At 33.3% G+C, this 24151-nt stretch overlaps 1 protein-coding gene across 1 annotated transcript in view; it reads left to right on the forward strand.

The window, feature by feature from the left end:
- ULK4 (unc-51 like kinase 4) overlaps window positions 1-24151 on the forward strand; it is a 213706-nt gene that overhangs the window by 12421 nt on the left and 177134 nt on the right. Inside the window, exons 10-18 of the mRNA XM_036395859.2 lie at window positions 1381-1505; window positions 1623-1692; window positions 3946-4045; window positions 4495-4599; window positions 6663-6723; window positions 8595-8776; window positions 10207-10253; window positions 11082-11160; window positions 23264-23371. Of these exons, the coding sequence (XP_036251752.1) occupies window positions 1381-1505; window positions 1623-1692; window positions 3946-4045; window positions 4495-4599; window positions 6663-6723; window positions 8595-8776; window positions 10207-10253; window positions 11082-11160; window positions 23264-23371 (877 nt within the window). The remainder of the gene's footprint in view (window positions 1-1380; window positions 1506-1622; window positions 1693-3945; window positions 4046-4494; window positions 4600-6662; window positions 6724-8594; window positions 8777-10206; window positions 10254-11081; window positions 11161-23263; window positions 23372-24151) is intronic.

Genomic DNA, 24151 nt, shown 5'->3' on the forward strand with positions numbered 1-24151 from the left:
AGCCTATCAATGCAGCATCTTAGAGCTGTGGTTCAGCCTTATAATCTTGCAAATGCAGCTGACCCATATTCTTTGTTTATGACATGATGCATTAATCTAATAGTAGAGATTTTTTTCTAAATATTTAATACTCTACACTGCTACATATGCAGAAATGCCCAAACCTGTTGCGCAAAAGGTTTTTATGTATTAAAAAAGTTAGTTTTCTTCAAGACTCATGTTACCTTGCTGGTTTTTGTGTTTTGTGTTTCTAATTTTGAATTAGGACATTTAGCATTGTTTTTTATGTTACTTTGTTATAAAAGTTTGAAAGATAATTCAGCTTCCAATCTGGGGACCTAATGTCAAGATAGTTTTAGAATGCTGAGTGTTTTTTGTTATATCTACTTCAAAAATTTCTCTCATGTTTTTTAATACCTATTTCTGGTCACAGAAATAGGTATTTGTTTTATTAATGTTTGTTATAGTTTGAGATACAGCTCTTTGTCTTCTAATTTTATTACTGCTTTCACCTGCAAAAAAATTAGTATCTAAAGTTTATACTGTGAACTAAGATTTTATTCAAGATTTTAGCAAGACTTACGTCAACATCCTGATAGTGCTAATTTTGGGGAATTTCCAGAGAACCAGAGGAACCTTAATCTCCTACAAAATATTGGGCTATTTGGCCATACTCTTGAGGTTTTTCTAAGGCGTCTAAAATATCTGCTGATGAATGCACTGACTAATATGACAAATGTAAAACATTGGCTTGACATGCAAAGGAAGCTCAATACTCTCTCTTTTCCAACTGTGAGGCCTATGAATCTGTTTTCTTCACAGTGTGGGTTGGATTAATATTTGATATCCTGGAGAGCCTTCATTAAGGTTTTATGACCCAGTCCCATGTAAATAATACAAGAACATGTTAAAAAATGCCCAAACAATAAAACCCAATAAAATGGCATTCAAGTGTGACTGTAAATGATTACACACACAAAAATGTGGTTTTAATCTCGGCTACAAACTTCATTATTCATTAGGAGGTAGATTTCTTGTGACTTTTTCCTGTGAAGTTTAAAATGTCTGTAATGCTTTTAGTATTTCTTTAGTATCTCTTGTATCATGGGATAATAATTTAACTTTTTTAGTGTCTTTCATTTAAGTTCTAATGATAGAATTTTTAATGTTCTCCAAATTACTTGCTATAAACTTATTTTTCATCATTGCCATTTCCAATATAAAAAGTAAGTACAACACATATTTAAAGAGTGTATTGTTCTAGAGAACAACAGCTAAACTGTGTGCTAACAATTGCAACAGATAATGGATATAATAATTCTTTTTATATAATCAATCCTCTTTTTAAAAAATCTGTAATTAATATCATTTATTAAACAGCAAAGAAGACAGAGAGTTACCAGTTTCTTGTAGTGCCAAAGAGTCAGTGGATGATCATGAAAATCTAGATAACCTGTCATCCTCAAGGGAAGGTCTTAAATCACCAAGCAATTCTTTCAAAATAGGTAATATTGCTCATTATGTTATTTTTTAGCTGTTTTATCAATCCTACCAACATATTTACTCCCTATGTTTTATTTGATTTTAAATATGAATGCAAGTTCATGTTCTCTTTTTGGTAGAAACTCAGACTGAATTGCGGCCCAAAAGTGCAGCTGATGGTGAATCAAATGAATCCATATTTCTTCTCAGGTATGAAAACCTCCTTGTAATCTTGCATATTTGGTGTTGGTTTTTGTCTCTTCAAACATTTTATTATATGACTGTAATGCTGTGTCTGCGTTGCCTTTTGAATTTTCTATTACCAGTTAATATATACTAAAATACATTTGAAGAGCTGTGAAAACAGTGTGCAGTTAAAGCTTATATGACTTTATTACTCTCATTTTTGAAAGTAGACTTTTGATTACTTAACTGTCTGTCTAAACAGAAAGCTAAAATTTGTTTAGATCTCTCTCTCTCTCTGTCTCTGTCTCTCTCTCTCTCTTCTCTCTCTTGGAGTACTATTCCTTTAAATACATAAGAATAAGCATTCAGCGTATGATCTGTTAATAAATTCTCCCTGCAGCTTTTCATTGCAAGGTATTGGTAGGAGTCTATTAAGTACTACATGTGTATTAAGTTAAAAGATAGTGATTGATTTAACAGTGATTTGTTTTAGTTGAGGCCTGATTCTGAAACTTTGTACTAGCTTTCAAACCAAGAAGATTGTCTAGTGAAATACATCAAGCAGAAATATTCCAGTTTGAAAATCCTCTTTTAAGCTTCTTGCATAACCTGAAATAGGGCTTTTGTACATCATACTGTGTACAGAAGTTATTTTAGTTGGTTTTATTAAAGTATTAATTCTCATCTCACTTATAATTTTTACCATCACAGTTAAACATATGTTATTAGTAATTTCAAGTAGCATTTGATTTAGCAAGCTGCTCAAAAGAAAGGCTACAACGGGAATGCAAATATTATCTTTTTAGCAATAGATAAAAAGATAATATTTTAAACTTTATTTAAAAGTATGTTAAATGCAAAATTTGAAATTTAATGCCAACAGCTAAAAAAATCTGTTCTGAAATTCTCTTTGCATCAATGATATAACTTCTGAAAGCAGTGTATGTGATGTCTAGTAAAGTATTAAAACATTGAAGTGAAAGAAACTTGCTTACCTGGCACTTGGCATCAGAATTTAATTATCTGCTGGAGCAGTTAATAGGCTCTTAACAGCAGTGGCTTCTTCTGCTTGTGCAGATGGAGTAGATCTCATTCATTTTAACTAGTTTAATTCAGCAATCTCTTGTCTTGTTTTAAACTGAGAAACCGTCTGAGAATTGAATCTGTATCTCAAACATATATGAAAGCAAATTAGTTGAATTGATTGGAAAAAATATATTTAACAAATCTACATGTTTGGAATCATTTGTTCAGCTTCCTAGCTAAAAATCATAGATTTTTTTGGTTTAGGAACTAAAATTCCAAGCACATCCTGATACATTTTTTTTACCATAAGTGTCATATGTTTACCAAATATTTAATATGTTTTTATGTAGGTAATATTTTGGCATTCCTTCATCGTGCCCTTTAAATTTAAGTTTCTGTTGAAAATAGATGGAAGGTGAAAACAGTTATGTTAATCATTTGATCACCGATTTCCTGAGTGTCTTTAATTTTGTTCGCTGTTTGTATTTTTAATTTAATTGTTTTTTCTAAAAATCTGATTTGCAACTTAATGTGTCTATTACTTTCAGCTAATCAAGAAAACATGTTCATTCAAAGTTGTTGATTTAACTAGTTTCCTGGCCTGCCAATCATGATAATTCCAAAGTTGATTTAAAATGTTTTAATTTATTGTGTACTATAAACTCCAAGTTCACTAGAAGCATTATGACAATTGCAACTTGGCAGTGTTCCAGTCTCTCCTTTCTTCATTTTCTAATTAGCTGACAAGATTTTAAAAAGGAAAAGCAAAACGTAAACCCAGTTCACAATGATACAAAAAAATTAGGAAGTTTTTTATTTCCATTACTTGGCCAAAACTTGGGTGTCAGAAAAGAATATCATAAAATAAATTGCAATTTTTTGTCAAGTTAATTTGCTTTGTATGTTTCTTTTATTAGGAGTTAAGACAAGAATGGTTTAGCCTCCAGTTTGTAGAGTCATTTTGGCTGAGAAAATAAACAAATTACATTCATTTTATAACTACAATAAAATACCGTCTACCCTTTTCTAACCAGCAGAGAAGTCCTAACCTTGTCAGAACATATTTAAAGACAGAAAAGTCATGTTTAGTTGATGGATCAGGTAGAATATAGTGTAAATTGTGTTAGTCAGCTTTGAAAGTTTGCTGTACAACATGAAAGTTCCAAAAGAGCAACAAAAAAGTAGTTTGCAATGAAGCTTAATCTGTAGTCTTTATTGATTTTTATTTTTTTTTCATTTCTTTTGCTGAAGTTCTCGTCCCACACCTAGAACTAACTCTGCAGTCGAAGTATGTGATGCTACTACTGTCCCAATCAAAAACTCTTCACAAGGAGATTCATGGTTGAAAAAAGTGAGTAAAAAGTTTATATTGAAGGGTGATGGTATGTCTAGTTAGAATATTAGCCTGAAGTCTGTGGCAAAGTTAACTTTCTTTTACATCCTTCCATAATTAAGTGTGCAAGTTCTTTGAATAAAATACTTGCAGAACTTCAGATGTAGGAGATAAGAAAGATTCTTAGTCTCCTTTTTTTTGCCCTAGTACATAAAAGACAAGTTGTTTTCTTTCGTCTCAATCTACATTTTGACCTAATGCTTTTTCTTCCAATATGTTTCTTTTACCATAATTTGTAGTTGGTCCCATCTGGTCCCATCCTATTATGTAAATAAAAAGCAAATTAGAATATGTTTCCATGGCCAGACTGCTTGGTATAATCTTGAAATGAAAGATTTTGTGAATAAACATGATTAACTCTTTTGTGGTACAAAACAGTTTTTAAAAAAACCTTGTTCTTCTTCTAGGCTGAAAATGTGTGCTCAAGTCAGCAGGATATGGAGTCAAAATTGAAAGAGCTCATTTACACTGAATCTGATCTTACTGTGACACCAATCATTGACAATCCAAAGGTATAGCAAAATAAAATATATGATTCAGGAACTTGTGGTTGGGACTATTTTTGCAGATAAATTTTTAATCAGGGTGAAACTCCTTCCTGTATTTTATAGTTCACATTTTAAAGCAGTTCCACCCAGCTATCTGGCAAGATTTCATACAGTTTTTTGGCAGTCTTTATAATCCTATTGTGTTGCTTATTTGGAGGAATGAGTTATTTTGGGATTGAATAATAGTATTAAATAATATTTACAAGAAATAGAAGCTGCTAAATGCTGTGTTCAGTGCTTTTGTAGATTTGTTTTCTGATAACTTGCCTTGATATCTGTTACTTAAATGAACACAAAACTTTGGTTTGTTATACTCAAAACAAAGCCATCTATGAAGCCTTCTAGATTAGGAGTTAGACATTTACAGAATAACATTTGTTACTCTTTAGTGTGATAATGTTTCTATTCAACATAAAATTATTTTCCCTCTTAAAGAACACCTGAGGCTGCAGGAAATGTCCATTTTATTTCTGTTGTATGGATTCTAATGTGCTAACAGTTTGTAAGGAGTCTCCTGAGCAGGGAATTCACACTTAAGTTTGACTGTGAAGAGCAAATCAAAAAAGAATCAGTGCTTGGCACTGCAATGACAATGTAATGTGCATTTATAGGCAGATGTATTGGTAGAAAGAATGGTAGGCAAGAGTCCCTTTAGTCTTCCTTTTGCTTCTGTGCCAGAAAAAATTAAACAATCTTAGCAACTTTACTCAGTAAATTGCTGATGTGGGGAATGCAAGATTTTTCCTTGGAAGTGAGCATCTAAACTCATTAGGAATGTCTTACAGCTTTTAGTTGCTGTATTGCTTTAGTATTAACAATTCTTTTGATTTGTTTTAATGGATTTCTTAACACTTTCAAAAACTAAAAATCTTACACAGCTAGATAAGTAACTACCAAATAATACTCTTTTAATATGTTTGGGGTGAGAGACATCCTTCCTAGTGGAGACTTTGAAAGGTAATTATATGTTTGAATGCTGCCACTGTTAATTTCTCAGTTCTGTCTCAAGACTCTGACACAAAGCCTTAGTCCTTCACTGCTTCTCTTCTTACTACAAGTAAGAGATGAGATTAGGGGTAGGTGCACATACTGATGTGCACATCTAGACTAATCTCCTTACCATGCAATGCCAGACTCAGAATTAATGCAAAATAGCCTGCTAAGTTCCAGGGACATGTAATCAGAGTCACTGCCTCTTGGTGATGACACCTTAGTCTGCTTTTCAGACTTAAGGATGATACTGACACCTGGTAAATCTGAAGAGCTTGCAATTTAATCTCCTGGAAAGGGATTTGCTAGATGCTGGCAGAATTTTAAAAGCTGAAATGTCAGCTTAAATTGTAAAGTTTCCCTGTGTTCTGCAGATCTGTGGAATTGAAGACCTTTTTAAGAAAATAGCTCTCTACTTAAGCTTAGACTTCTTCTGTCAAAGGCTAAATTCCATTACACAGTTGCCTTTTTAAAAGTTCCTTACTGAAAATCACACTCAAATGCTCAGTTACTGAGTAGTCATCCAATTTTGTGATCTACAAGAAAATGATGGTTTTGCAGGGGAAAAAATCTCTATACCTTATGAATGATTAGCTGTTGATAATACGACTTTTTATATTCAGGGGTGGACTAGTCTATACATGTATTTACCATATGGCAATGAATTGCTAAAACATTTTGTGAGCTGTGACCTGCATAGGTCCTTTCATTAGCTTTTGAAACCCAAATGCAGGTATTTTTCTGCATAGAAGCAAGATAAAAATGTTAACTGAAAAAATCTTGTGATTTTGTAGTCCCATTTTAAAAATCACTTAAATGGAAATATTAGCAATATATTTATATAAAAACCATAGAGTTAAATCTCAGATATTTGCTTGGAAGAAATACATACCAGAAAACAATGGAAAATTCCTCAGTAATGAGCAGTAGCATGTACACCCATCCTGTACAAATTTTGCATTGTATTCTCACATTCAACTACTTAGAGATTTTCTAGGAATGCATTAAAACTAGTTGTAATGTGGTTTTTTTTCCAGATAATGAAGCAAGTACCAGTTAGATTTGACCCGAAAACTTTACATATACCAGCATATTCAGGTATGGATCTGCTGAATATTCCAACAAGTTCTGCATGTGCTGCTGTAACTCATTATTGCAAGACCTGTAGCCTCCCCTTGTAGATTATATGTGGTCACAGTTTCAGAACTCTTAATTATTCTGAAATAGCTAGACCAATTTTGAGTTGCCTTTGCAAGTACAAACACTTAAATGATATTCCTTTCTCTTCTGCTTTCTTGAGTTACAAGCCTGTGCTCAAAACTTTTGCCATGAGGCAGTCATCAGTTTTTAGTGTGGGAAAACCACCAAATTTTTTTTTCCAACTGAGAGATTTAAACTGAAATATTCAACCAAATGTATTATAATTTGACAAATTCAGGTGAGCAAGTGGCAACAAGATCTTAAAATGTGCAGTGTTGATCAGCCACAATACTAGACAGATTTTCCAGTCTCACCTTTAATCATGAAATGTTAAGGCACTCATGTCCAAAAAGATAATGTGAAGTTGTTTGGGGTTTGTCTTTTTGTTGTTAATTTTCAATGTCTAGAAATATTTCTGAAAACTAAAGTCAGCTCATAGTCCTGAGTGTAACAATTCTTCCCGTGAAACATTTGCTCTAGTCTTTTTAAGAAAAATACTGGACTGTGCTTGAAGAGGGATATCAGCCAGATATATAGTCCTTCTAAAATTCACATAGCACCTCTTCCTAGGCATAGGAGTTCATCTTTCCTTTCTACAAAGTATGTATTTTGAAGAGTTAATTTGTAGAAGAAATTTTATGTTTGGAAAGAACACAACTCAATCTCCCAGTCAAGACTGTAATCAAAAATATTTTAAATTTGATTCATCCAAAAATTATCAGATTCCAGTGCATAGGGGAAATATTATGTTTCATATTACATTTAAGTAGTTATCACGCTGATGTTCTGATATGTCTAACTCTTGTCAGTATTTATTTATTATGAGACAGTGGTTTTTTTGGTTGTAATGCTTTCAGAGTTGTAGCTTTCTTCTGGACAACTTTCTGATTGGTTTTGAAGATACTGAATTTGATGCTGCTCATCAGTAATGATTAAAGATAATATGGAAAAATTTCAATGAGTACCTGAAAGTCAAACCTGTTTTCACCTCTACCAATGTATATTTGCCTGCATTAGAAGGTGTCATTACTTAGGTGTAAATTGGGCTAGAAGACAGAAAACATGCTTTTAAATAGTCTAGAGCATATCAGGTGGCAGGTAAGTTATTAATTAATAACTACCAAAGCAGAGGGAATATATGGCTTCTAGATTGAAATTAACTGTTTAGACTGATAAGGAAATCTGAAAAAATCTCAATTCATGTGCAGTAGTCAATGAATTGAACCACAGGATATATGTGAATTGTCCATGTGACTTGATTTCTTTGTTGCTCTTTTGAAGTCATCCATGTCCTGATTTGCTGAAGCTTAGCTAGGTGGATACCCACCTGTAGGAGTGATTATACATGTTTTCAGTTTATTTATTGTGAGCAGATTTCACTGATTTTTGTTAGGTTTTGTCTCAAATTTACTTACAGGAAACTGCACTTACTTATTAAGAATTAGTAATGATGAAGGACAGCTGCTACCTTTCCTAAATATAATGCCAATAAATGTTTCCTTAAATGAAGGACTTAGCAGGTTTGCACTTTCAAAAATATTTTGAGGCTTCTGTTGCTGAATTTTTATCCTTTGTTTCTTTTCTTGCTTCTTTTTGATTTCTGTTGTCTTCAGACATGAATTCTAACATGCTTCTTTAGTATTTTAAGTCCTAAAATTATAATTAGATGCAAACTTTGGAACTTATTCATGATGATCTTACTTAGCAGTGTGTTAAAGCTACATCAAAGATCCATTATCTTTAACTGTTTGTTTTCCTCTCATGGTTAGTTGAGAAGTTGTCCTCCATGAAAGATGTGGACTGGAATAACTTTGTGAAAAGAGTGTGTTCCCTGCTTGAATCCAGCGAGAAGAATACAGGAGCAGCACGTTCTAAACTGAACTTACTGTACTATCTGTGCACTTTGGTTGTCCACAAGGAGATTGCAAACAGGCTAATTAGCTCTCAGCTGGTAAGTAATAAAGCATTGAAGGAATCAACATGGTTTACATATTTGCCATTGTATCAAAAATTAGCTGCTTTTGGTTATAGTTGAAAAAATCAATGGTCTACTGGAAAAAATATGATGTTGATTAAAGTAAAAAACCAACAAAAAATATTAAATTCCATGTTAGGTTTTTTAAAAGGGCTGAGTAAAACTAATTCATTGTCTTAGATTTCAAATGTATTTACATATAGTTTTGTTGTGTTAGGGAAAATGTTGGGGTAAAAATTAACCTTTACAAAGAATGTAAAATAATTCATGATGAAAAGTTAGTCTTTGTAAATCATTAAGTGCAGATGGTACTGTAAAGAGTTCATGTATGAATTACTAAATTAATTTTATTTGGTCATATGTCCATAAAGAATAGCAAAAAAGCTTTCTAAAGAACAGGCAGTAACAGTTTCAGTAAACAGGCCTTCATAGAGTGACCATGCTCTCTGATGAATCTGTTTTGGGATTTCACGTTTCAAAAACCATTTTCTACCAGACAAACAGTTTTATTAGTATGCTCTATGGTCATTTAACATATTTCTTCAAGTCTTGCATGTGCAGAAGAGAAAGAGACTTATTTTCCACCCTCTTATGTAAAGATATTACAGAAGCTCTCCTAAGATGAGCACTTTTCATTTTATTTAATAGGAAGTAAATTACTTTGCTCTCCTACATTTGTAATAAGGTACCTAAGTTAAAAGGTGAAATCTGTTATTGTTGGATGTAAGATACTAAAGGCAAAATTGCACTACCAAAAAACTGGATGAAGAGCATTTAGGTTGGAAGCAGTGATAGGTCTTATGCCATAACATTCTTGTGAAAACCAGAAACAGAATTGCTGGAAGATGTATTCTATTAGCACTGGAGAATTTGGAGCAGGGGGAACAATAATCCAGTAACTGAATAGCCAATTAACAGAACATTTTAGAAATTAGTAATTATGCAGTTTGGTTCTTAAATGGCTGATTATATATGTTAACATTCATTATTCTGGTATTTGCCAACTATTTTGATAGAGACTCACAGAATCATTAAATACTTGTTTTATAATACTATATGATTATCTCTGTGCTTGTAGGTGAAAGAGTCAGACCTTTTTTCTCTAAATAGTGTTATTCAGAATGAAAAAAATTTCTTACATTCAGATATATGCTTAGTAGTTTACTTTAAGGCAAAAATATAGTAGTTTACTTTAAGGCAAAAAATATTCATATTTTTCCATTTAGGCTTTTTATTTCTTTAATCAGTGCACAGTATCTGCAGTATTTGTCTGTGATAATTCTCTTAGCAAATGTTATCCAAGTACATTTTTATGAAATTACTGATCTTTTGATTTCTTGTTTATCATTTGGAACTATCATATCATTGAAATTCACTGATGTTTATTTGTCTTCTTTAAACTATAGTTTCCTATATTGATACAGCAGTTGCGTGCAGCTGCCAACTGGGATGTGTAAGTAACAACTATTTTAAATTAATATTTTCAAATACAGACTTGTTGCTGAATTTTATTAAAGATATTTGTTAACAGGTTATTTGAGGAGTTTTTTAGCCTGTCAGACTGCTGTGGTATCTGACTGGGAGTATGATGATATAAAATGGAATTTTTTCAACATTGAATTAATATGTTAATTCTACAGGACCATAGATTATAGAAAAACTCTAAAATTTTATGTAGATAATGTAGAAGTTAGTGCATCAAGTAGAGTTAGTTAAAATCACAAAATAAAATAACTCCATGCCACAATACAGTAAAATAACTACAATGGCAACTCTCTTCGCCCCAACCCCGCCCTTCGCCCCCAAACCTGTCAGGAATAGTTCAATGTGATAGTGCCCTCTGCTGTTTCTTTCATAAAAGTTGATTTTATTATTCCAATTTTTTCTTTTAATGAACCATTAAAAACTGATTTGCTGATACAGATTTATTTTCTCTTTTGTCAGCTATCCTGAAAAGTCTAAATTATCTGTAGGAGTTTTCTGTATTATATAAAAACTGAACATGAGCATGACTATTAGTAATCCTAACAAACTAAAGAACTTTCACACTTCAGAGCTAGAGGAAAGACATGTCTTTATGCATATAATTACTGCTAAATTGGGCTGGAATAACTTGTTGATACAAAGAAAAGAGAAATAAGAAGAAAATCTGAGCAGTAAATAAGATGTCAAATTTTTCTGCCCTTAGCAACCTGTGTAGACTATAAACAAGATATAATTGTGTTTGTAGTACTTTGTAACTATATTTCCTGCACCTACAAAATATTTATTTGATACACAGACGTGCTAACATTGCTCGAGTGATTGGTTTACTGGCGTTACACACATCTGAACTTGAAGAAAATGTACCTGTTTCTGAGGTAACTTTCCTTTCTTTCTTTTTTTTTTTTTTCCAGCAGGGTTTTTTTTTTCTCTTTATGTCAGAAGCTTTCACAGTATTTTTTGTTTCGACCCTTGCTTTATTTTTAACTCATATATGTAAAGCGTAATATAATCAATTAATTAAATGTATAAATTTATGAGCTTATTCTATGTAGTTGTAGCTCGGATCTTTACTAACCTGTGGCCACCAATGATAAAACTAGCATTTTTCCCTCCTTTTCATAAAGTCAAGTAGTCACAGTCATACTTTTGTGCATGTGGAGGAAGAAACTTTGACACATTTGGCTATCCTGAAATGTAATTATTGTAATTAGTATAAAATAGTACAACTGATTCTTAGAGAATTTTTTTCAAAAAAGAATTTATTGAGATGGGACTAATTTGAGGTTTCTTACAGTTCTTGAAGAATGTGTGTAATGAAGGGGAAGTAATTTTCTTTGGAGAAGAAAAGCATTTTTAGTTCTTGTTTGGTATTATACATGGTCAGTAGTTGACTTAAACAGGAGACTGATTAGATTGTCTTATGGTCCTTTTCTTGCATGTGACACATGCACATAAATTGTGAAATCTTGACAGAATGTGCTATTTAATGTCTGTTTCAAGTGTGAGAGTGACATCATTTCTTCTTCATGAGGTAAAGCCAGAACTTCAGTTTAGTGGATGTTTGAGTGTAAGACCCAACTGCTAAACACAAGCTGTAAACAGGCCTGCGTGCTGTGCAGATCTGGTGTAGGAAAAAACAATTAGTGGTTAATACCTGAGTATTTGGAAATGCAGCTAAGGAAGTTTTTGCTGGTTTAGGTACTTCTGGTTTCTTCTTAATGAATATTAGAGATAATTGTGATTATCTTGCTATGTTGCCATTAACGTTGCCATTCTGTAGTGAAAACTGAACTCAAAACACTATTGTTGTTGTCTAATGTTTGCTGTTTGTTTTGTGGAGTTCCAGAGTGGGGCAAACGTACTTATAGTTACAGTCACTGAAGTTTAGTAAAAGTCTTTCAATACTGACAGTTTCACAGCAATTGAATTCCAGGTCACAATTTAAGTGTGCTCTTTACGTGGCAGACTTTTTTCTGGTATTTAACTTCTTAAAGTTAAAATACTCAAAAGTAATTTTGAGATGCCCATATGGCTTTTGGCTTCAGGTGTTTGTTCAGGGGCTTAGCAAGTAATATGTTTAGCAGTAGCTAAATACAGCAATAGCTAAACATATTTCCCTCGCTTCCTAGTTTACATCAGAAAACACATATCCGAGTCAGCATTTGTGTTTAAAAGCAATAGACAGGAGTAGTTATATGTTGCTGCAGGCCCCCAGCTGGGTAATAATTAGCATTGACTCCATGATTCTCAGCAGGCTGATCAATCACTTTGTTATTCTATACTTATTAAGAAACCCATCGCCCTTACAGTCACCATACAGGTGGACCCAATTGGTCCTTCCATCTAAACACCATCAGCATTGGCCAATTAAGAAACCACGCTTTGGTAAACAAATCTCCATAACACATTCCACATGTTCACAACAACAGGTGCAGCAAGTGAAGATAAGAATTGTTTATCATTCTTTTCTCTGATCTTCTCACAGCCTTTCCCAGGACAATGCCTAGGAAAGTTGTGCATTTCTCTCTGTGGCCAGAGAGCTGCTGCCACAGTTATGCATTGACCTGTAATATTATTTTGCTCAAAATGTTTCCAGTGCTTTTTTTATTTGAACATACGAGTCATTCACAAATGGAATTTAGCATTTTTAGAAGTATTCAGATACGTCAGGAACCAAGTTAAGCCCAGGACCAGTGACATTTAAACTGAAGGACTAGAATGAAAAAGTAACTTTCATTTTAACTTTCTGGCCCCATTCTTATGTTAATTAAAATTAGTTTTTATATACGTTCATTGAGAAAATAAGGAATTTTTTAAAAATTAACAGGTCTGAGTTAAAAATGCATCTACTGTGCTTTATTTAATGACATTCATTCCAAACTTTTTTCTCTCAAAGTAATATCTCTGAACTAAAAAATATTTTAGTGCTTACAAAAAATTAGAATGAGGAAAAAACCCATTGAATTCTAATATTTTCATGTGTTCAAATTTATTTGTGCATATATAATGTAAAATCAAATAACTGTAGGCAGTACACAAAATTCAGTAGTTAATTTATAGGAAAAATAGGAAGGAGTCATTTATGAATTTCTCACCTAGGGATGTATTCCCCTCTGCTCCCTTCAGAGGAATCTGTGAGTTGGTTGAACATTCTTGTTAACCGTCAGCTTTTTTATGTTGTATGATGCTTAAAAGACCCCACCACAAAGCAAAACATGTTATCAGCATTATATACAGAATTAAATATAATGGTATAATTTATCCTCTCATATGAGCCATCTGATGCTCCAAGTGAAGTTTATTCGTGGCTGTTGTGATTTAGGAAATGTCAGAATCAAGTGTCTTGAGCTGAACAACATAATCTAAAACTGACACTCTGTGATCCAGGTCTTACAGCCTGAAGATATAGGAGATCTGTCTCTTGGTAGGATTTTTTGTGTTTTCCTTCCTCTTCCGTTCCTAGTACTTCCTAATTTGATTTGATAACTGTTTGATTTTTTGACGTGTTAAACAGAAGTAATCTCCTTTAGCTCCTAAATTTGTTCCCAAGTGTGAAAAGTCAATTGAGAGCTTGTGAACATATGATTCTGGAATCATTTTTGCCCATATGTGTAGTGTGCTATTTACATCAAGCTTTCTTTCCGGTTGTTATCACTCAGTCATGGCCCCTTTGCAGTTTTTTTTTGTTACCTCATTATACAGTCATCACTTGTGATTTCTTTTGTACTTTCAAAGCAGCACAGGACCTGGTAGAGACTTGTGCAGGTTGCCAGTGCTGGCCCTTACATATTAAAAAGCTAACTCTTTATTTCCACCCCCTACTGCCTTCTACCCACTTAGACATTTATTTAAGGATAGTTACTCTATCCTTGAGCTTGAATCAGTAACATTACATTTTTGTTCTTGTTGTTGTTGTTAAAATGGTATTATCAATAGTAGTAGCATTAATCCCTAAAGAGGCAGAAAAACTTTAGGAAAGAAAAGAAGCCTTTACAGGTTAAAGTAAACTTTCACATAATACATGCAAAAAGCCTTTAATTTGTTTGTCTTTGAAAAATTAATGTTTTGGGGTTTTAAAATTTTTTAATTTTTTTTTTTTCAAGCAAGCAGGGAACAGCAGTTTCCTTTGAATATAACCACCAGAGGTCACTAAAACACAAAATAAAATGCAAGTAAACTACTGTTTTACAGACTAGCGAAGCAGGGAACTGTGTACTATCTTTATTCTGCTGATGTATTCGAGTATGTAGGTCATATTAGAAAAAATTAGAATAAATGAATATTTATATCTGTAAATTCAATTGCAGTTGATCTATTTCCATTTAAGTATTTTTAAGAAGTATATTGCATTGATTAGAAAAAATGAAACTGTTCTTAGAATACAGTAGGGGAATTGATCTCTTGTATAACTGCAGATGAAGACATTTTATGTGCAATTTCTTCTATTGTGCAGCTGCAATAAAAGATTTTAATAGGTCATATGTTTTTTCCTGACTTAATATAATTTTTCCCCCATAGAATTGCCCTTTATAAATCTGAAACATAATTTCCTCTTATTTATTGCTAGTTATCTTAGGAAAACACCTGAACTTTAAAGTTTTATTCTTGTATTTAGATTTTGAAACTGGTTATTAAAATTCAGTGAAAAAAACCCATTCTTTTTAGGATTCTGTTCTTCATCTTACAGGAAAAAAATTCTTCCATAGTTAGGAAGGCTTGTTTTGATGTATATCTAATTTGGTGTATTTATTAACAGAAGCTATTGTCCTTTCTTTTCTGTGAATATACTGGCCCTCTGCCACCTAGGATGCAGCCACTCTGATGTGACATTTCAGACTCAGTCTATTATTTTACTGAGAGATGGTACAGCAACTTAACAGTTTGCCTCCATGTCAGGGAGCAGTGTCCTTCTCTGTCTGGAAGGACACAACCCTAGAGTTGTTCTCTGTCTGGCCTTTCTGGTGGCAAAATCTAGTCCTTTTCCTTACCTTTCCCAAATTTGCTAAATGGGAATATCAATGTCACCCTATGGCCTAGGCAGTTGTGCCTGTTTTTTAACAGACCTCAATCCACTGCTCTACTGAGTATTTAAAGGGTCCAGAGAACCTGGTGCAGCCTTCACACTGCAAGCTTCTTTGCAAAGCCTTTGGTTTAATGTATTTCACGGACAAATTAATAAATTGCATAGCCCATGAAGGATGACAGCATATCAGAATATCTCCATAATGCTGAGCTTTGATTCCTTTGTCAAAGTGGTGAAATATCCAGATTTCTGTTTTCATCTGAACTGAAACTCCATATAATTTGAGCCTTTTAATTTCTGACTTTTTATTAAAGTACAATTTAGTGGTTGTTTTCCACAGCTGGAAAGCATCTGTATGGTTACAGGTGTAGTTTTATGACCTGTAACTCTCATATATATTCTAGCCAGCTCATTGTGTCTACATTGCTCAAGGTCTGCAGTTTGTTGTCGTTCAAATTCTTACAGAATGCCAATTTTAAGTCCATTTCCTAGCTTACCTCTCTGATAACTCCTGTTTCTAGGCCTGTCATGTCTGCTCATATTATAGTGATTTCAAATAAAAATGGTTTGATTCGGCCATTTGTTCCTATTTAGTTTTAATGTTGTTTTATTGTAAAATGACCTTATAATGATTCTCAAATATTATTATAATTTTAGTGTATCCTTGTTTTCTCCAAGGGCCCTTTCCTTGTTTTGATCTGATATGACTTACATGGAAAAAAAACCAACACGGAACAAAACCCACCCAAATTAAAAAAATCCGTAGTCAGGAGATAAAATCTGTAGGACAATGTGTGTGAGAATTTACGCATGTTCATATACACACATATTTTGTGGCTTGATTAAAACTTTGCAGTTATCTTTCTGACATGATCAGGACTGTCACTTAAAACTTTCATAACAGTGAGAGGGGTTCCATTTAAGTTTTTTGAGTGACTTCTAGTAAACTTTCAACCTATATAATAAATTTATTCAATTTATTTTCAACAACCTGGTTCAGTGAATTATAACTTGCATACTTGCCTGGGGCACGTGGAAGGAAAACAAATGAAAAATTGACATTTATCAGGTAAATTAACAGAAACTCATGGTGTGTTTGAGAAAAGTCCTTCTGAATTAATAAACATAAAATGAAAATATAATTAAATTAACAGTGAATATATCAAGCATGGCAATTCTGGATTATTGGAGAAAATACTAAGACCTTTTGTCATAACTGAAGATCCTTCTTTTTCTTCTCTCAAAAAAATATTTTTATCAATCCAATTAATTGCGCTTGCTTTATGTTTGAAGTCCAAAGCAGGCTGGTAGTAGAAAACAAGGAAATTTTCACCTAGGAAGGAGAAGACATACATTGCTTACTGCAGGATTAAATCACTTTTTGCAATTTTCTTAAATTAATTGCCTGACTGAAGCAAAGACTCTACCATTCTAAAAGATATTTAATTGACACTGTTTTCATAGTCCATTAAATTTACTCTGTTTTCTTTGATGGGTGAAATAGTACATTTTTCCATTAAAATTATATCAGTGGTGCTGCCAGTAGATATGTTTGTAGTTATTTTCAGTTTAATTCTTACGACAATAAAACTGCTGTGTTGTTTTTAGTTTTTTCTACAATTCTGTTATTTTTTGGGATGATGACCTGTGCCTCTAGGACCCTTTCCTTCAGCAAATAAATATTTATGTCTCTGGAAGGTATATATATATATGTCATATTTGTCATATACACTGATGATACATTTGGGGTGTGAAAGGCTGGGTGAACTAGATGGAATAGAGTTTCTGTAGTTAAAATAACTTAGCAGGAACATTTTTTTCCTGTGGAAGGCATGAAATATTTGCTTTCCGTACACTGCTACAGTGTCAGCAGAAGCATCAAATACAAACAGAAAAAGAAATGTATAGTAGAGGTGGCCTTTGAGTCCTAGCAAAATGCATGTATTGTACTTGAATATCTGTACATAGGCTTTGCCCCCGGAGGTCCTGGTTGTCCTTGATGGGCTGCAGCTGTGACTAATGAAGATAACTGGGATAAAAGGGGGTGAGTTAGCCAGTCAGGGAGAGCTTTGAAGGAGCCCTGAACTAAGAAAGAACAACATGCAGAAGAAGGAGTCTGTGCTGTGAAGATCTGCAGCCATGAGAATACACTAAGGAGGTATGGACTTTAGAAGTCTGATAACAACAGTATGGGACTGCAGAAAGAGAACAACAACAGAAATGTGCACTTGTCATTCTGTCCATGAGCAAGAGAGACTACATAGAAAAAAATTTTGTGCCTAAGCTTCTTGATATGAAACAAATTATTTTTTCCATTAGCTTTGGAAGACACGTATCTGTGTAAGGCCTTAAGTATTTCCTGACATTATTCTGATATTGTTTATGTGATGTTTGCAAAATCGCATCATACAATATTGCAATTCTTTGTGGCATGCTGTAAATTCTTTTTTTTTAATTAGATTTTTTTATTAAATATAGCTGAGAATTTGGTTTTAATATATTTTTGGTACCTTAATTTTCTTTTATACCAAGCAACTTTGTGTCTATGGATGCTGTTGTACAATTTGCACACTGAGCTATTTAGTTCTTACAACAAAGTGCATTCCTTAAAGAATTAACCTGAACGAGAGCCCTTCTTCCACCTCCGTTTGTCTTGCACTTGTGAATTGATCCTATCATAGGCTAGGAACCAAAGAAAATAATCCAGCCTTTTCCTCTAAAGCATTTGCTTGATTGACACTATTAGGCTACAGCATGTTTTTGTGATAGAAATTGCACACTGGTAGTAGCTGAAAAGCCTAGTTTTCTTCTGCCTTCTGATTACTGCATTAAAAGACACTCAAGCCAGGCCCATTGTTAGGCAAGATCACTCGTATATGAGTTGTAGTGCTAGCTTTTCTTCTAAGACCTTTTAGCCATCATCTGGGGGGAAAAAAGTTATTTTAGTCTGAAACACTTTTAAGAAAGAATTCTTTAGAGAAGGATTGTTGTTTTGTCCAGTTTGCATCTTCACTGAGCAGAATGAAATAATTTGCAGTGCTCAAAGGGAGCTAATTTCAAAGAAAATTAGTGGGAAACTCCCTCTAATTTTTTTTAAATATGAGATATTCTATGCAGAAATAATAAATCTAAAATATTCTACATGTATATTTTACCAATGGGCGTTTGTCTTTGAGGGTCATCAGCAAGGCTTCTAAAAAGGTGATAAAAGGTCTACTGCTTGGAACAAGATTACTTGGAGTAACTTCAAATCAATTTATGAATAGCATAAAAGCAAGGAAGAGAAGAGAAAAAAAAAGAAAAATAGCACTTCCTTGGATGGTCCTGCTAACCCTTATTCTGTGGGGACTGATTTCCAATTTTAGTTTGCATTTTTAGATGTAAACCACCTTCGGTTGGTTGCCACTGACGAGTTTTGAAGGGAGGAATCTTTGCTTTTTGGGCTCCTTAGCAATCATTTTCTTTGCTTGCCTTGGACAAAAATGAAAACAGAATCTCTTGCTGTTAGAGGCAAATATTTTTATCTGGTCCTTCCTGTGATTAAAAAGCTTCAAACTTAAGGGCTGGGGTAGAAATCAGATGTATTCATGAACATCTGCTACTGAGCTCATGTGCTCATATGACTATCTTGACAGACTGGGAGAAGTAATAACATTTTTTTTCCTTGAAAATAAAATCCAGCACCCAGACAAACAAACAAACTCCAAAGCTTGTTAAAAGTACTTTTATGTCTGTTTTTGATTTGTTAGTAAATGTACCTGATTTATAAGTTAATTGCTTCTATTTGTTTCTGATTTCATCCCTTTGGGACCTTGAATTGATTCCAAAGCAAGCTGAATCTCCTTTTGAGTTAATGACATCTGATTTGACTACTCATCTACTAAGACCTCTTCCTCCAGCAGTTACAGAATAATTGAAAAGATAAGAGTTTTTACAATGAGTCAAATTTGCATTGTATCCACCTGGAAAAATGTTACACTTCTGTCTTCTATTTTTACCTAGAGGAGTTGCAATATGTTGGTTTTGGGGGGTTTGTTTGTTTGGGGTGTTTTATTCTCCCTACATTCTGGACAGCATTAATGCCACATCCATAGTCTGGCAGTCAGATTTCTCTTCAGTCCTCCTTACTTCATGACCCAGTTTGAGTCAAGATGTTCCGAGAAAGCTGGCAGGTTTTGGTTTTATTCATATACCCTTTTAAAGATGAGTGCTTGAATACTACTCTAGATTCTATTCTGGTTAGTGGCACTAAAACCATGGCATACTTTCTCATCCTGGTGAGAGTGCTTTTCTCAGAGGAAAGTCGGATTGCTTTGCCATTATTTGCCCACATTACATTATGCGTGTGTACTCACAAGAAAATGAGCTAAAATTTCCATTATGCTTGAGACATAGACAGCTTTTAACACTGTAAGGGTTTGCAGAATTACGGAGATATTTTGATTTCCACTAATACTTGCAGACAATCATATTAGTAGATCAAAGATGTAGAAATGTTGGAAATCTGTACATTGCCACTGTACTACTTAGGGTATAAAATACCGTCTTTTTTGAATATGCTGTAATTTTCACTTCTGGACTCTCAAAACAGCAGGGAACCTTCTGGATACAGCTTGAAATAGATTGAGAATCTGCCACAGGTAATAGATCAATTCCACACACTATTGTTGTAAATTAAGGCAATGACTGTCCAGATATGACATTTTCTTCTTTCTTTTCTTTTTATGACTATACTATATCTACTCAGTTTGACAGCTAGGGTAAAAGGTGTAGGTAATTTATTAAATTTAAGATGCTTTTAATAGACAGCATTGGACTTACAGTTCATTACTTTTTACTTCTGTGAAAGGGAAAATATAGGCAGGTTGAAAAGAAAAAGAATGTACTCTACGTAAGAAGGAGACTTTGTTGGTCCGTGGTTAAAATAAATCTGATTTTTCTGTTGTGCATTTTCCTGCACAAACTTTGGTACTTTACCTAAAATTTATACCACCCTTTAATATTGAATCAAAGTGTCCAAGCAGATTTTTTTTTCAAGACTTATACTTTTCCTTATGAAAGGATGAAAGAATATTTTAAATCTTGTGCAAATCAGTCTTTTCAAGATTAGAAATGTCCTGTCAAGAGCAGGAAATAGTTTGTCTTCCTCATTTTAGGTAATTTAAAATGTTTGTGAAATTATGAACACTTTAGATTATATAACATTTATTTTATAAAAATATTTGTATTTCTGCATAAATGTGCTTATAATGCAGACAATGAATCATAGCTTCCATTGCAGAGGACACAAGAAGATCTTAAATAGGTTATTGGCACAGACACTCTGCCAGTTCAGTGTGTGACGTAGTCAGTGAACCCCATGTCCTGCACTTGTAAAATATTTGATTATTTAATTGTGTTCAGCGAAGGGAGGGAAATCACAGGGCAATTCTGTACTCTGTATGCTCTCTAGAGAAAATGAGGCCATTATTTGAGTGTGGTAAATAAAGACTTGTATATAAGAGATTATGAGCGTTGTCTGTAATGTGTGGTGACTATTTCATGTTCAGTGTCTTCTGCTATAGTACTTAATTCTTATGGATCTTCTTACAATTACCAAAATTAACACTTAATGGAGAAATATATGAAGATAAGAACAATAGGATTTCATACAACTTGTGTCAAAGATGTAAGAATTTTAGCACAAGTCAGTCACTAACAGCTCAGATTTCTTCAGATGTATCTTCCCTCTTGTTTAATAAAAGGTTTTTTTCAAATAAAAACTTGAATTTATTGCAGTGTTGACTAAATTTTTGGCAATTATTTTTTAGTGTTCAAGAAGGGAAATTACTTTTTAATTTGAATTTTGTTTACTCAGTTTTACCTTTTTTTCAGTCATATTTGAGGAAAGAGTAGGAATTGGATTATGACTACCTCATTTTCTTATCACTTTAGAATAAAAATAATAACTAGAATCTCTTCAGAATAAAAATAACTTGTCCTAGAATCTTGAAGGAGAGGGAGAGTGAAAAACAATTTCTGTTCCCCAATATGAAATATTGTTTTTGGATTTAATCTTCATTCATTTTAAATCTTGAATTCTTAATTTTAATGACGAACAAACAAAAAAAACCCCAAAACACAAGATGGATAATCTACCCAGTATATTTAATGTTAATGACTCTTTTGTTTAATTTTGATTGAGTGGTAAGGCAGCCAAACAGAACTTAGTACAAGTGAATAGAGTGAATATATAATTTACTACACATAAATCTTAATTCATGGTTCTACTTAATAGAATATAGGTTTTAGAGGATTGTAGGACTGCACACATAAATGTATTTAGATAATGTAATCAAATTTTTCAAATATATTAACCATGCATTGAGAAAACAAATATTGCAGGTGCAAACCAATTTTGCATTGATATAGGGTTGTCGGCTGGTTGAGATTTACCATTAAAACTGATAATTTTGAGTAGACTGCCTTGATCCTGCCTTGATTTGTACAGCAGATGTACAAATTGATTTGTGTTTTCTTCAAGTTCTGCCTGCAAATGAACAAGTGTAATTAGGTGTCATGATGATTTGATGTCCTTAGCTAGAGCCTAGCTAGAAATATGTCCGCAGCTTGTGTTATCATATAGTTCATCAATTTTGTGTAAATACTATGTCATGGTGGGTTCGCCCTCAGTCTAAAGGGGTGAAGTTGAGGGATGTTAATGGGTATGTGTAATCTCTGTTTATGCCACATTGACAACGTACTTTTGATAGTATTCGTTTCACAGTCAAAGTAGTTCTCAAAATACATTTCATCACAAAAGGAAGAGTAATTCTGCGTAGCTGCAGAAAGGAAATGTAATAAAGGTGAAAATGCTGTCATTATGTGTTCATCATTTGGTGCAGAATTGCACTTGAATCAACTTGACTACTACTTTCTCAAGCTGGCATATTAGAATCTTTGAAACCTACTGATACATTTGTTTCTTAAATATGAAAGTAAAGCTCTCTCTGGAATGGCAGGCTAATTAAAGTTCCTGAATAAAATTTGTAGAGATGCTCTGAAAGCAGTTTAAAAAACCAGTTAATGAGCATAGCACCACTTTAAAAAAATGGGCAGAAGGTCAAAGTTTGTTTAGTAGATCTTTTTTCTTTGATTTGAAGACTGCATTTCCAGTTTTGATATGATTTTGCTGTACAAAGATTGGAGTTATGAAGCTGCTAAGGTCAGAAGGTGAAGTAAAACAAGGGAAGTTGAGGATAAAAACTCCATGGTGCTCCAAAGAAGAAAAAGTGCTTTACTGCCAAATACTTTTGCATGGGAAAGTGATTTCTTACTAGGTCACCTGCACAAGATGAATCAAATTTTCTAATTTCCTTCCACCTCATAAATAACATATCTATCTATCTACGTAGACACACACGTGTATATGTATAAATGCTTTGCATACAGAAGTTCATGGAATACAAAAAACTAAAATTATATGTCCAATTCTTACACACTAAGTCACCTGTAAACTTAGAGATCAGAAGACAAAACTTAAATAGTTCTTATGCTATGATATGATGTCTACACAAAGGACATCATTAGGGGTTTCTTGTTGTTTGTTCTTTTTTGTAACGAGGTGGTGAGAACTCCCAGATTTCCTGACAGAAACACAGGAACTGCAGTAGGCTTTTCTTTTCCTGGCAGATCTATTTCTATTGTCCTGAGGGAACTGAAAGAACAGATAGCTGATAATTTTTCACCTTGACTAATTCTTTATTGCATTTTTCTCCATATTGCATACGTAATGTTTTGTAATAATTATTTTTTCTTTCCTTCAATGCTTACTAAATCCCTTGCAAACAGCTCTTCAACATAAGTGAAGGGTCCAAAAGTAAGATGACATTTGAGATAAAGCTTTTTCCTTTTAGCAGTACATTTTGCTTGACAAAATACATGAGTTGATCTATTCATTGATCTCTTTAATTTAGGCGATTACAGTTTTAACTGAGCTAATCAGAGAGAACTTCAGAAACAGCAAATTGAAGCAATGCTTTCTACCAGCCCTTGGGGAGCTGCTTTTCCTCATAGCCAGCAAGGTAAGACTGCAAGTTATCCTTACAAATTTGGCAAATGTGAAAAAATTTGCCATGGAAAACTAGACCAAAAAATCAAATTAGTTAGTTATTTGTATAGTCAACAGTTTCTTGTCCTGTCTTCTCTAATACTTATTCTACTTTAAGAAACATGGTAATCATTTACTTCATGTGAGATTAATTAAACAGCATTCTTCAAGTGTAGAATTTTAACTTCATAGAAGGATTTAAGCAACCACCATAAACACTGCTGGCCTCCAAGTGGCAGATCTAAGGGTTCAAAGATCTAAGCTAGCAATGTTGATTAAATAGAATGTATGAGGACAGTCCATAATATCAATAAATTAATATATTCATGTATCTATATATCTAGTCCCTATTAAATCTTACTGTAGCATAGTTGGATTCACAGCACAGTGGGAAAGGAAATGAAATTATCCTGACTAACTTCAAATGGACTTGTGTTTATTCCTGATTAAAACTGATTTAAACCTTCAGTCTAAAAATAATAAGTTTGCATTAAAAATAATTGGAGGTTATTTGTAGAAAAGAAATACTGTCAATATTAAGAATTGGAGACAGATCCTTTAAGAATTAAGCCAGATCCTTTAAGAATTGACAGATCCTTTAAACCATCACATTTGTTTTTTCCTTATTCTAAGAATAAAATACTCTTTTACTTAAGAGAAACAAAAGTGTCTTCAAGCAGAAAAAGTCTAAGCTTAGCTTCTCTGAAGCCTTTGTATAATCAGCATCATCTAATAGCTCTGAATGCTCAGACAT

Source organism: Molothrus ater, chromosome 1 (genome assembly GCF_012460135.2).
Source record: "Molothrus ater isolate BHLD 08-10-18 breed brown headed cowbird chromosome 1, BPBGC_Mater_1.1, whole genome shotgun sequence".
Taxonomy (NCBI): domain Eukaryota; kingdom Metazoa; phylum Chordata; class Aves; order Passeriformes; family Icteridae; genus Molothrus; species Molothrus ater.